This window comes from Castor canadensis, chromosome 9 (genome assembly GCF_047511655.1).
Source record: "Castor canadensis chromosome 9, mCasCan1.hap1v2, whole genome shotgun sequence".
Lineage (NCBI taxonomy): Eukaryota > Metazoa > Chordata > Mammalia > Rodentia > Castoridae > Castor > Castor canadensis.
Window position 1 is genome coordinate 135,662,357 of NC_133394.1, and position 14,797 is coordinate 135,677,153.

The 14,797-nt window shown below is 40.6% G+C and overlaps 1 protein-coding gene across 2 annotated transcripts in view; it reads right to left on the reverse strand.

The window, feature by feature from the left end:
- Positions 1-8,270, reverse strand: part of Pi4k2b (phosphatidylinositol 4-kinase type 2 beta) — a 30,051-nt gene extending 21,781 nt beyond the window's left edge. For both annotated transcript variants that reach the window (XM_074042515.1, XM_020157991.2), the window contains exon 1: positions 7,806-8,270. In XM_074042515.1, coding sequence (XP_073898616.1) covers positions 7,806-8,103 — 298 coding nt within the window. In that variant the 5' untranslated portion in view covers positions 8,104-8,270. The remainder of the gene's footprint in view (positions 1-7,805) is intronic.
- Between the last annotated feature and the right edge of the window lie 6,527 nt (positions 8,271-14,797).

Genomic DNA, 14,797 nt, shown 5'->3' on the forward strand with positions numbered 1-14,797 from the left:
TTGTTTCTACCTTCGGTAAGTATTAGTACTCAACCTTCTTCCCTATCACCTCAAGCCTCCTCCCTAGCTTCCCCCTTCCGCCCCGCCTCTCTGTACTCAACAAGTAAGCCCTTAAAACATAGGGCAGATCACATCATGCCTTTGTACCAAACGGCCTGAGGGATTTCTCATTTCACTCAAAGAAAAAAGTACAAGTCCTTAGGACTTCTAATACCCTCACCCAACTGCCACTAGCTCTTACTTTTCTGCCTACACTGATCATCTAATGTACTGCGTAATTTATGTACTTTGTGAGCGTCGAGCAGACAGCAATTTCTTTCACTGCTGTATTCCCAGAAGTTACATATTTCCCAGAACACAATAAGCACTCAATAAACACTGAATGAATGAATTAATAATTAATGGTTTAAAGCAGTAGGTAGAAGCTGGTGGCTCACTACTAGTTACTTGGGAGACTGATACTGAGAGGATCACGGTTCGAGGCCAGGCCAGGCAAATAGTTTATAAGACCCCCCCCTCCCCATCTCCAAAAAAGAACCACAATCTCCAAATGGACTGGAGGTGTGGTTCAAGATGTACAGCACCTGCTCTGAAAGTATGAAGCCTTGAGTTCAAACCCTAATCCCACCAGAGGGAAAAAAAAAAAAAAACAGAAAAAAAACCCCAAAAGGTAGGTAGACAAAACAAAAGCTATTTATGCTTTCATTTGGAAGGTATTTTAATGCTGTATGTGCATTACTATGAAAATTCAAAACAGCCAACTTTCCTTAATTCAGACAGAAACAACGCTATTCACCGATTTGTAAGTTTGTGCAGAGCAAAATACTACAAAAAGGGCTACTGGGCATATTTACCTAGTCAAAAGCATAAATAATTCAAGTATTTTAGTCACTTCTGTTCAACTGGTAAGCTCATTCCAAATCATTTTTACCTTCAAATGCTCAAGAATGAAGGGAGGAACTTTGTCTTTCGTGTGCATTTGGAAGAGGGGTCAGCATTTATAAATTTATTTAAATAAATGCAAGTGCTAGTAACCACTGATCATTTGTCAAATGAGATTTCTTCCAAACCAGATATTCAGACTCCTGTGTTTGTTTTCTTGGAGACAGGGTCTCATTGTTATAGCCCAGGCTGGCCTCAAGATTGCGATCCTCCTGCCTCAGCCTCCCAAATGCTGGGATTACATGCCCAGCTCAAAGGCTCTTTTTTTTTTTTTTTTTTGTCTTTTCTTTTTTGGTGCTGGGATCAAACCCAGGGCCTCACACATGCTAGGCAAGCGCTGTACCACCGAGCTACATCCCAGCCCTCAAAGGCTCTTAATGACAGAACAAACTTGAAAAGTTACTTATATCAACTGTTCCTAGTTCCTGCGCACTTTCTGTAATATGTCACCCAGCAAGCGGTCTTTGGCCCATGTGCAAACATTTGCAGAGACAGATCACACCTTTTCTTTTTAATGTTCCTTTCTGTGTGTTTGAAAACAAACACAAACTTCCTATTCCATAATGAAGTGTATCCCCTGAAATTTTACCCTCTATCCTGGACTTCTGTCTAAAACTCTCCAAAAGACTGAAGATGACTCACATTTCCCCATGACTCATGTCTCCTCTGTCCCCCATCTCCTGCCATATGAAGTGTGTTTGGGTTTTTCAGCATCCTAGCTGCCCACCTGCTTCATGCCTCAGTATTTCAGTGTTCCTCCTTAAAACAAGGTCTCCAGCTGGGCACCAGTGGCTCACGTCTATAATCATAGCTACTCAGGAGGCAGAGATTCAGGAGGATTGTGGTTCTCACCCAGGCAATTAGTTCCCAAGACCCTATCTCAAAAAAAACCATTACAAAAAAAGAACTGGTGGAGTGGCTCAAGGTGTAAGCTCCAAGTTCAAGCCCCAGTACCGCAAGAAAACCAAAAAAAACCCCCAAAAAACACAATCTCCAGAACCAAGCAGCCCATTCAAAGGACAAAGGCACCTCAGTCTTACATGAACCTGAAAGAAGAGGAGTCCTGCCACTACTGATTTATGTCAAAACATCTAACACTACACACAGGCCTTCACACTGTTCCTATGTAACGCCACACTGGCTTATGAACTGCATTTTGAAGTTCATCACAGAACCTGCCTTTGTTGCTGTCAAGGAGTCCACCATCACTCTCTGAATACTTAATAATGTAGCTTCCATTCAAATCAGATCAGTCAGAAACATTTCTGTCAAATAAGCCAGGCTGCTCTCAGCCCCTTAATGAGACAACACCCTCCACAGGAAAATGTGCATTTTTTATTTGAAGGTGGCCTGCATTTACTATCACAATCTACAAAACCACTTAAAAAAAATAACTGGTCCTATTACCTAATTACTGTCGGCAACAAAGCCCACATATCAACTGTTCTAAAATCAAAGCAATGGGTTTTTGGAAGGTAACTTTTCCTTGACCGATTCATGACTGGTGATTGCGCTCTACAATTCTCTGCATTCTAGTTGTGTACATGCACAGCAGTAGAGTCTCACTTGGAGGCACCCAGATGCTATGCTGCTTCCTGCCACACGTGCTACGGGGATGTTCTGTTTGAAGGCTTTTTGTCGGTGGTTTGGATTTTACTCTCTGAGGACACAGCTACATTTTCTTTGATTTTTATGGTTCTGGAGCCCTGGGAATTGAAGCCAGGCCCTTTCACATGCTAAACGAGGTGCACCACTGAGCACACCTCCAGCCCTCTTTTGAGTTTTTTCAGTTGATATTACAGTCACACTTTTAAGGAATAAACCATGGTGTTTTTTTGTGTCTCTCTCAGAAAATTTCAAAGTTATTTTCTAAGGAGAATCTCAGTTTTACCTTTGGACACTCTCTTTGAGTCACCCCCTCAGAAGAGGTGGCAGCCTTCTAGTCAAGTGCCAGCTTTTCGGGTTCCTCACTTTTCACCTTTCCTTTTCTATTCCTGTGAACACACCAAGCTTCTTCCCATGGCTGGTTCTTATTTGTCATTCACAGTTACTATTCTATGACAAAACCATCAAAGGTCCAGGGAAGAAGCAATCTATGCTTTGTTCTCTGATGTATCCCTCACACCTAGAGTGTTAAGCCCTCAAGGAATTTTTTTTTTAAAAACTAACATGCTGAGCATGGTGGTTACATGCCTGTAATTCCAGCACTTCGGAGACAGAAGTAGGAGGATCATGAGGTACGAGGCCAGCCTGGGCTGTATAGTGAGTCCATGTCTCAAAAAAAGACAAAAATTTAACAAACTATTCCCTGGACCTTAATCAAGGGCCATTACTGGCCCTATGGAAAGCAAGAACTGAAAATGGATTAACAAAACTCATTGTATAAACTTTCATATTCAGATGGATGCAAGCATGCATGCTAACTTACCAAGTGTTTTCGTTTTTTTTTTTTTTTTCTTTTTTTGACAGCACTGGAGCTTGAACTCAGGGCCTTGCATTTGCGAGGCATGCACTGTACCACTTAAGCCCTTTTTGTTTCTATTTTTCAGATAGGGTGTCAAATTTTTTGCCTAGCTGGCTTGGGCCACAATCCTTTTATTTATACTTCCTGTATAGCTGCATGACAGGAGCGCTCCACCATGTCCAACTTTATTGATTGAGATAGGTTCTTGTGAACTTCTTTGTTGGGGCTGGCCTGAAACTGCAATCCTCTAGATCTCTGCCTCCTGAGTAGCTGGAATTACAGGTATGAGCTACTGTACCCAGTCCCCAAGTTTTCATTTTAAATAAATAAATCAAATGAACTTATTTTCCCTTGAAGATTAGAACCCTTCTTTCCCACATCTCACTCACTAGCCGGAGTATGACGTGCTGACAAGTTAGGTGAATTGACCCCTGCCTCAGGCACTGCAATGCTATTCATCCCTCAGGTCTTACACTGGATACCACTTCCCTGCTAAATCTCTTCCAGCCCCGACAGCTAGCATGGGACTCCACGTCTCCACGGACCCTTACTCAGCATTCACCTCAGAGCCTGTGGTTTCCACAGGCACTCAGTGGGCACTCACATATCTGATGATGTGTCTCTGTAATCAATGGAAAACAAAGAGCTGTATTTTAAGCACTGGCTAAGGAATAATCTCCAACACATCACTGCTTACTTTCAAAAGCTTAGTTATGGAGGACTGTCAAGGCACATAGGACATCTATTCGTCTAAACCTTTCTCACATTAGATCATAGTATCAGGGTCTTGAACCTAGATCAATCAATACTGTCAACACCAGCTATTAGACTACTTCTACTTCTGCTTCTAGACAAGGGCTTCAGGGATGTTGTAAGAACTAGCCCTACGAAATCAATCATTCTTATTACAAAGACTTTGGTCAGCATACGGTCTCTTCCGTGACAGGTTATCCTGTTTTGGTTCAAATAACCAGTTTAGAACTGGCTATGTATTCCAGGCTGGCTTCAAACTCACCATCCTCTTGCTGCTCAGATTTCTGAATGCTAGAATTACAGATGTGCACCAACACCCCGAGTCCTGGTCAGAAGTTTTAAAAGTCAAACTTGTGGGCAGCCTATAGCTGATGTGTATTTTGTCTACCAATATTGCAGTCCCCATCTTGTTCAGCTCCTCACTTGTATTTCTTGTCCTCTCCTTTCTTCTTCGCTTTTAAATAATCTTCCTAGTTTGTTTGTACATTTATATATTAGCCATGATGAATCACTAAGTGATTTACACTGACTGCTCCTTTGTAAATTCAACACTGCTCTCTGTTAGGTTCTCTAACAGAAGATATATGCTCAATATGTTTGTATTAACTCAGACCTTGGAGAGTTTCTTTACTCCTCCCTTGCCTTTTTGGGTTTTTTTTTTTTTTTTTGTCAGTACTGGGGTTTGAACTTAGGGCCTCACACTTGATAGGCAAGTGCTCTACTGCCTGAACCACTCCACCAGCCCTTTTATGTGTTGGGTCATTTTTTTTGGTACTGGGGCTTGAACTCATGGTCTTCACCTTGAGCCACTCCACCAGTCCTATTTTTGTGAAGGTTTTTTTTTAGATAGGGTCTTGCGGAAATTTGCCTGGGCTGGCTTCAAATTGCGATCGTCCTGATCTCTGCCTCCTGAGTAGCTAGGTATTATAGCATGAACCACCAGCTCTTTTTCGTGTTGAGTATTTTCAAGATAGTGTCTCCTGAACCATTTGCCCAGATTGGCCTCAAATGGTGATCTTCCTGATCTTTGCCTCCTAAGTAGTTGGATTATAGACATGAGCCATGGCACCCAGTCCTCTTTGGCTTCTTTTATTTTTTTGGTGGTACTTGGGTTTGAACTAGGGGCCTTCAGCTCCTACCACTTGAGCCATTCCACCAGCCTCCTGCCCCTTGCCTTCTTAAATGGGAACAAAAAAATAGTCACTTTGTAGGGTTAGTTATGAATTAATACATGTGAAACACACAGAGCCATGCCCAGTGCATGTAACTGCTAATAGGTAATAGGTTCTGGCTATTATCATCTTTATTAGGATCTGATTCACTGATTAAAATGATAACTAGACTAAGGAATGCCACACCTTTCAACTTTGACATTGACCTAACAACTAAAACTGTGGTTTATGCTATTTCCGGACGTTGTCAAATGCCTTGTTAAAATAAAGATAACAGACATATGGCATTCTTCCACTTGGTAAAGTATGTACAGCTCCTGTTTATATAAACAGAACATTTAAGCATCATAAATGATGCTACTACAAACCTAAAGGTGATTATGTCTTTTTTTGTGTCTGTGGTCGTAACTGGGGTTTGAACAGGACCTTGAGCTTGCTAGGCAGGTACTTTACCTCCTGGGCTAGGCCCCCAACAAGAATGTCTTGTAATTAAAGGTGGTTTTATGGAAAATGTATGGCAATGGACACACTTAAAAAACTAAAACTTGGGCTGGAGGCATAGTTTAATCGGTAGACTGCCTGCCTAGCAAGCACAAAGATCTGAGTTATAACCCCTGTAATATCAAAAATAAAAATAAATGGAATCATACAGTATGTGACCTTAAAATAAAAACAGCTAAAGCTGTGGCTCAAGCCATAAAGCACCTGCCTAGCAAGCACGAAGCCCTGAGTTCAAACCCCAGTATTTCCAATATTACCTGATCATAAACTGTTTTAGGAATCTGCTTTAAACATTTCAAACAGTTTTTAATAGCTCAGAATTATTTTTAAATCTCATTAAAAATGAAATATCCATAATTACCAAAACTAACAGTTACTTTTATAACACTTAGGGATCTACAGCAAAACAGAAAAAGTCCAGGACAAGAAAAAAGAAAAACGGCTCAGTCCTAGCTTTACCACATCCTCAGTATTTGGCTTTGGGCAAACCACTTACCCCTAAGTTCTAAGAACTGCAGTTTCTTTAATTTTCAATTCTCACAACAAAAATAACAGTCATTAACAACTAAGATGAAAGCTATTGTAAGAATTAATGAAATGGCCAAAAAAAAAAAAAAAAAGAACCTAGTAAACTGTAAAGTGTGATAAATAAGTTATTACCGTTAGGAAGGTAGAAATTCTCAACAAATGCACTTTCAACACAAGCTCTATTAAAATCTAGCTACACCAGTTAACTTTGGGGTGGAAAGAGGCAAGAGAGCCATGTGGACCTTAGTCACCTCAGTCTCAATTCTATTACAAGTGCAGACTCAATAAAGCTAGGTGAATGTGGGTCCACTTGTGACCTGGTTCCAACTCTGCGTTTGGGCTATGAAGTACTGTATTGCAAATGCATCCACCAGCTAACACTATAATGGTAGCGAAAACACTCTCACATGTTTTGGACAGACTGTTTCCTTTTCTCTCTGATTTTAGAACATTTATTTATGTTGGTTAGAACTTGAGTGACTTACTCTGCCCAAAATTCTTTAAAACTGCTAAAAGCACATATAACAACTCCACAAAAAGTAAGCAGTATTAATAAAAACTTCCTTAAATTGTCACATGGAGTGACACTCAGGCACTGTGCACACACCACCTTTCTGAATCATCCTAACACCAAGTGTTACCATCAGCCTTTTACAAACAAGCCTGTCTCAGCTGTGGCTGGGACTCTCATAAATCTACTCAATTTCCACCAAATTAGTTTTAACTCCACACACCATTATCTCACTCCATAACAAACATCCAGGCCTGCACTAACACGCCTAAATTTTACCAACTTTCAACAATGTTTCAATTAAGTCTCTCTCTCGAAGGCAACCAGTCCACTTAATAGTCAAAGTGGTTTTTTTTGTTGTTGTTGTTTAATGCCTAAGTACAGAAGCGACTCAAGAAATAAAAACTTTGCAAGAGCGACAACAGCAGGATTTCAACTGCCTCTGCCCCTCTGGCTAACGTCACAATCTCAACATTTAGTTTTGAAACGTGTCCCAGTGGCAAATGGTCATTCTTTGTGAACATCACTCTGCGGTCATCCACCCTGCAAATTCGCAGAGTTCTTAATTCAGAACTCATGTCCTGAGTAAACGACATCACTGTACCGGGCTAAGTTTTTTCCTTGGGGTTTGATTCCTTCGGACCCACTTCTGGGCGAGGGAAGGGGCGCGGGGAGGCGGGGGGGAAAGGCTGAAGATTCAGAGTTTAATGACAACCGCTGGCCTTAGGGAAGCAGCCTACAGCAGGTGAACGGTGGGGCAAGGGTCTGGCCGGCGCTGCCCAGGGAAGGGAGAGCCTTTCCCGCCGGGGCAAGTTCAAGTTCAACTGCAAGGCAGAGCGCCGCGCGGGACACCGGGAGCGGCGGGCAGGGGCCGAGCGCGGAAGCAACAGGCGCTGGGAGACGCGCGCACGCGGGGACGGAAGGCCGGGCGCACCTGAAGTCGAGGGGTGGTTACGGTCCATGTCGGCGGGCGAGCTCCAGGAGGCCCCCGGGTCCCGGGAGAGGAAGCCGGACGCGTCCCTAGGAGGGGGCAGTGGCTCCTCGCCGCCGGCCTGGGGGGAGGCGGCCGCGTCCACAGCCCCCGCGTCCTCCAGCTGCCTGACGGCGCTGCCCGGCGCGCCTTTCCGCGGCCCAGCCCAGGCGACGCGCGACAACAGCGGCTCCCGCTCCTCGTCATCCTCCTCCTCCCGGCCCGCGGGCGCCCGCCCTGCCGGCTCGCAGAACTCCGCCATAGCCTCCCTCCGCGCCTTCCGCGCTCAGGCCTGATCAGAGTGGCCAGGGGCCCGGGTCTGGCCTCAGCATCGCGGGGAACAGGAGCGGATGGGTCCCACCAGGGCCACCTCACCAGCTCACAGGGCCACGAGCCGCCGCCCCTTCCCGCCGCCGGCTCCGCCCTGGGCCGCCCCGCCCCTCGCTCTGCTAGGGGGCCGAACTCGCGCCTGCGCAGGAGGGACGGGGCGGGGCCGGGAGCGGGGCGGGGCAGCTACCGGCTCCTAACAGTCTGGGGTGGGGCTCAGGTTGCTCCTTCTGGAGTGCTGGGATCAGAGTAATTTCCTTGGAGGTTCTCCCACCCCCAACCTAAATTGGCCTCTCCTCTACTACAGAATTCTCTTAGAGTGTTCCCAAATCTATACATCATACAGATTTATTTGAATGACCAGCATCCTCCCTGAGCAGTCAATGATGGCAAGAACTTATCTTTGTTCACACCTTCTTGATTAGTGGTAGTTTGTATTTTCCTTCTTGCTGACTAATCTAGTCAGAGATCTTTTCACAAAACCATCGTTTGTCTCCATTTTCTGTTTTTTAGTTCATTGATTTTTTGTTCTTTACTACTCAGGGTTTGATTTGTTTTTCTAGTTGCTTAGAGAAAATTGCATTATTGATTGAGGATCTTTCTGTCTTTTTCAGATACATATTTAAGAGCTATGAGTTGCCCTCTCTGCATTGCTTTAGCTGCATTCTACTATTTTTGATGTGTATTAGTTTCATTTTCTTTCAGCTAAAAAATAGTTTTTAATTTCTGTTATGATTTCTCCTTTGACTCACTTCTTTGAGATGTATTGTTTGAATTCCAAACATTTTTTTCTAGATATTGTTACTTTTAAGTTTATGTGGACAATGAAGAAGCTCAAACACTTCAGTCTTGTAAAATGTATTCAAACATATTTCATAGTCTAGCATGCTACGTAACTTGGTGAACATTCCATGTGCATTTTAAAGAGAATGTATACTCTTCAGTTGAGTGGTTTTATAATTATCAATTGATTCTATAAATATCAATTCAGTTAATTAGTGATAATGTTGCTCAGGCCACCTATATATGGATTTTTTTTGTCTAGTTCTATTACTGACTGAGTGAAGATTATTACAATTCTATTTGTTATTGTGGATTTCTCGTGTTTTTAGTTTGGTGAGGTTTTGCTTCATGTACTTTAAAGCTTGTATTATTAGATTCATGTGCAGGATTTTGATCTCTTTAGCTGGTTTTTATGTCTTCTTACTGATTTTTTAAAAAATTATGAACTCTTCTTATCTCTGCTAATTCTTCTGACTTGAAGTCTACTTTGTGTGATACTAACATAACTACTCTACCTTTTTCAGCTTACTCTTTGCCTCAGATAAGTTGTTTTCCACTCTTTTCAATCAATTTGTGTCTATGTTTAAAGTGTATATATCTTATAGTTTATAGTTGGTTCCTGATTTTTAAAAATTCAGTCTGATACTCTGTATACCTTAGTTTTTTAGTCCATTTACATTTAATGTAATAATGATGTAGTTGTATTTATAGCCCTCATTTTGTAATTTTTATTCTATTTACTTCATCTTTTTTTCCTGTTCTTCTGCTTTCTTTAGTATTGATCTATTTCTGATTAGTTTGTCATAATTCTGACTTTGGTTCTGGTATATTTCTTTATATTAATTTTAGTAGTTGTGTTAGGATTTTTAATATGCATCCTTAAATTATCTTGATGTATTGAGAGCTTATCTTGCACTATTTGACTTAAAATGTAAGAACCTGTTAAAAATGTATTTTCATTTACTCCCTATTCTGTATTGTTACTGTGTCATATATAGTAGATCTACATATATTTAAATTTAGTAAATAATTTTTGCTTTAGACATATGTTTTAAAGACATTAAGAAAACATTTTATAGCATTTTCTATTTACCCTAATGTTTACCATTTCCATTATTCTTCAATCCTTCTTATGGATCTGAGTTTCTATCCAGTATTATTTCCTTCCCTATGAAGAACTTAAAATTCCTTAGATCTGGTGATAAATTCTGTTTTTATTTATTTGAAATTGGCTTTATTTCACCATTATTTTAAATGATATCTTCTCTAGATAGAGAATCTAAGTTGAGGTACCCCCTTACTCATGTACATTAAACTCTAAAAATGTCATTTCATTGCTCTGGCCTTCATTGTTTCTGAATCATATCCATCTTTGTCCTACCCATCCAATTTGTACCATGTAATTTTTTTCCAACTGCCTTTAAGATTTTCTCTTTCTCTTTGGTTTTAAGTAGTTTGGCCATGTTGCTTTTGGTGTGATTTTCTTTTTCCATATCCTGCGTGGGTTTTGCTAAGCTTCTTGAGTCTATGGATTTATGATTTCCAAAAAAAATGGTAGAATCTCAGTTATTATGTTTTCAAACATAATAACTAATTTCTGACTCTGACTTCTTTTTTTTTTTTTTTTTTTTTTTTGTGGCACTGGGGATAGAACTCAGGGCCTCATGCATGCAAGCCAAACACTAAACCACTGAGCTATATCCCCAGCCTGTCAAACATAATAACTAATTTCTGACTCATTCTCTCTTCTTTCCTTCTGAGGTTTCTATCACCTGCAGGTTAGACTCTTACATATCTTCCCAAAGGTCAGTGAACCTTTAGTTATTTACTTTTTCAGTAGTTTTTAATCTCTGTTATTCACATTGGATAATTTCTCTTAATCTGTTTTAAGTTCACTGACCTGATTATTTTCGATCTGCTCTTAAACTCATTCAGTGAATTTTTTTTTTTTTTTAATTTTGGACCTTGTACTTTCAGTTCTGGAATTGCCACTTAGTTCTTGGGGTCTCTCTCTTTTTTTCTTTCTTTCTTTCATTCATTCTTTCTTTCTTTCCTTCCTTCCTTCCTTCTTTCTTTCTTTCTTAATTTCTGTTTCTCTGCTGAGATTTCCTATCTGTTAAGTTGTTATAACCATATATTTTCTTAAGTCCTTGAGTATATGTATAAGTGTTTAAATGTCATTGCTAATTCTTACATTTGAATTATATTGGAGTCAGTTTCTATTCACTGCTTTTCTCTTAACTATAAATCAAAATTTCCTGTTGTATTACATATCTATTAATTTTTTGTTGTACTTTGGATATTGTGGATGCTTTATTACAAAGCCACTAAATTCTCTTACCTTCCTCTAATGAGTGTTGATTTGTTCTAGCAGGTAGTTAACTTGACTGGAGTCAAATTCTATCTGAAATTTCTGATAACTCCTTTCAACAATCCAGCTGTTGTTTTTTGCTGGGGTCCTTTGCAGTCTCCCCCAATGCAACACAGTTCAGAGGCCAAGTAAGGATTTGGGTAGGGTGTATGTGCAGATTTGGGGCCCTACCTGTCTCTGACTTAGTCCTTTTCAGGGTTTTCCTCACCCATTTCCAGGTCCTCTGAGTTAGACTCTATCTAACTCCTTAAGCAAGTAAGACTAGCTTTCGGATTGAGTGCATACTAGGAGGTGCCTTCAGGCACAGTATATGGACATAAACTTCATTTATTATATGTTTAACCTTTGTGGAGTAACCACCTCCTCAATTCTGCTGGCCTGGTTTTGCTTGTTTTCCAGTGTCTTCACTTTTATATTTTGTCCAAAGTTTATCATTTTTATCCATAAAAGGGTTAGTCTGACATAATATCCTATGACATACTTTTATTGCAAATGCATCTTTTAGTGAAATGAAAAGTGCTACCTTTTCCTCAGTTCATGGGGCTAGTAGAGAAATATTACTTACATCAAGATGAGATAGAATTCAGCATCAATTCTTTTCATAGTTTTATTTTTATAGACTTAAGCACTGAGGAAATCTGTCCACATAAATAGATGGATATGGGAAACATTTGGTTAAATCATTCAAATCTTTTATCTCCTTCAAGAAGCATGCTAAAAATCATAGTGCATTACCATGAAAAATATTTTTGCGATCTATCATAAGACACCTCAATTAGGGCTTTGTTTGTTTTTTGATTTCTGGAATGTGTACCAAAAGGGTTTTTAAATGACATCAAAAACAACAAAAGATTATCAAATTATTAATAATTTTACCATAACTTTTCTTAGGGCCCCTTATTTTCTATTTCAGAGTTGAGAAAATAGAACTATTAACATTTCTATAGGCCTTTTTCCCACCAATATTTTTTTTTCTAAAAGGCTTTTAGTATGAACTACAAGCATATATTTGTCAAAACTTTGAACTACAGATTTGTCTCATTCAATGTTTGTTAAACGTCTAACACATAAGTTAATGAGCAATGCCAGGCTTCATTATCAAACCAATCAGCCAAAGAGAACATCCTAAAATATATCTTTGTATCGGGCTGGGGATGTCACCTGGCATTCATGAGGCTCTCAGCTTGATCCCCAACGCACAGACACACATTGCTGTGTCAGTGTCACAGTTTTGAACGCTAAGGTTCTGTCACCTTCAATAATTCTTACTGATACTTTCATTACTTTGTCCCATGGAACACTCCCTCTGGAGTGCATTCTTTAAAAGACCTTCAAGCGAAACTTGTCATTACTCCTACAATCTCGTTCTAAACACATAGGAATTCTGAACATTCCAATATGGGCCAAAATACACTATGTTCAATGTCACCATTCTCCTTTAATGAGAAGAGACAGGAAATGGTGCTGTTACTTCTCGGGGCCTTTGTCAAAGGAGACTTGGCCACACATCTGCATTTCAAATTCAACCTTTGCTTGTTTGCATAAACATTGGAGCAAAGAGCCATTGGAAGATCCAGGATGAGTGTTCTTATGTTCTGCCATTCAATCCTGGCATTAACCATGCAGAGTTAGTGCCACAACTTAAGGGCTCAGTCATGCAGGAGACTTGCTTCAGATGCCAGTACACTTCTGGGCCCCTTATGACTGAGTGGGGGAAGAAAGTGTGTGCTTGCCATATAAACAAATGAGCAAATGAATGAATGAGTAAAATTATATTTAAAGGAGTTCCATAAATAAATTTTACAGTGATATCCATTAACTTTTCTTTGGCAATGCTGATATTTTTCCTTGTAATCAACAAGACAGCCTGTGTTAGAGGTCCCAAGGCCTTCTGCAGATTTGGTGAGTCACCAGGGGACTCACAGTGTTCGTCATTTAGTCTTATTACAATGAAAAGATACCAAACAAATCAGCAAAGGGAAAAGGCACAGAGGCTGTCTAGAGGGAGCCAAAACTGACTCCAAGAGTCCTCTCCCAGCCAGGTGTGGTATTACACAACTATAATCCCAGTACTTGGGAGGTGGAGGAGGGTGGTAAGTTTGAGGCCAGCCTGGGTTACATAGTGAAACCCTGTCTCAAAAAAAAAAAAAAAAAATCCTCTTCAGTGGAATGGGTTGTGAAGCCACACATGAAATGGTAGCCACCTAGTAGACATTAGAGACTCACTGCCTGGGGATCTTCGGGACTCATCCTGCAGGCATCCTCTACCTGGCATAAACCAAAAATCCAGGCATGCAGAAGCACAGCAAGTATTCAGCATAAGTTATATTTTTGCATAAATACTTTAGGTATAGTTAGCCATTCTTAACAGGAATGATGCAACTCTCCTGAAATCCAAGTCTCCAGATGTCAGCCAAGGACCAATCCTTCTAAGAACAACAGTCTCAGGCCTGCTATATTAACTGATTTCTGCACACAGTGTACTAATAAGACAAAGATGAGTTCATAGCTTACCATGGAAGGAAGACCAGCACCCCAAACTTGGCAGTGACCCTGAGGTGAAAGGGCAAGGTTAGAATGTATTAAGATCAGGAGTTTGATTTAAGGTCTTATATAACCTTGATTAGGATTGTGTTCGAGTTTGTGGAAAGAGCAGAGCAAGGATTTTTGAGACAAGAAATTCAAAGAATTTCAGGGCTCCAATGTCTTCAGGTGTTTCCTGTTGAAGAGCTGATGAGTTATTTGTCTGGACCAGAGTGCCAAAGCAGTAAAGTTACACTGAGAAAGACAATGGATAGGAAAGTTAAACTAATACAGATGGATGGGGAGGATGGTAGCTTCCTTTCTCAGTAATTATGCATTTTTAAAAATAGATTTTGCTCAGCACATATTCCAATAGTGAAAGTTAATTTACACCTGAAGTTTCTAAGAAAAATCATGAGCAATTAATTCAGTGCACTGCCAAGTCATGGGGAATCTGGATGGATTTATTCTACAGAATCGACTCTAATCTCCTACCATTCTATTCTGGGAATGACCTCCACAAACAAAGTGAATGTGTGCTGACATGAGAGACGATTTGAGCGAAGAGGAGAAATGCAGCACCAGGCCTTCCAGAGCATCTGCCATGGAGCAGACATGTTTTCTACTCCACTGCCTCCATTTCTGCCCCAACCCAAAAGGTTTTGTCATCACCACTGTAGATGAGAAGCCCAAGATTCAGAGGAGCTGAAGAGTCATCTGTGTTCTCATTGCTAGAGTAGAGGAGTTGGGATTTGAACCCAGGTTTCTTGGGCTCCAGAGCCCATGTCACAGGGCTACATCCCATCCCCTCAGATCACTTTAACTTTCATAGATTCTTACAGGTGCTGCCTTCCTCAGGCAGCATTCGAAACTCTGGCTTTTCTCCACGCTCAGATTGCCCTTTGCACAAAAAATCTGCAGCACTTTGATAGCTGCTTAATGTAGCATACTG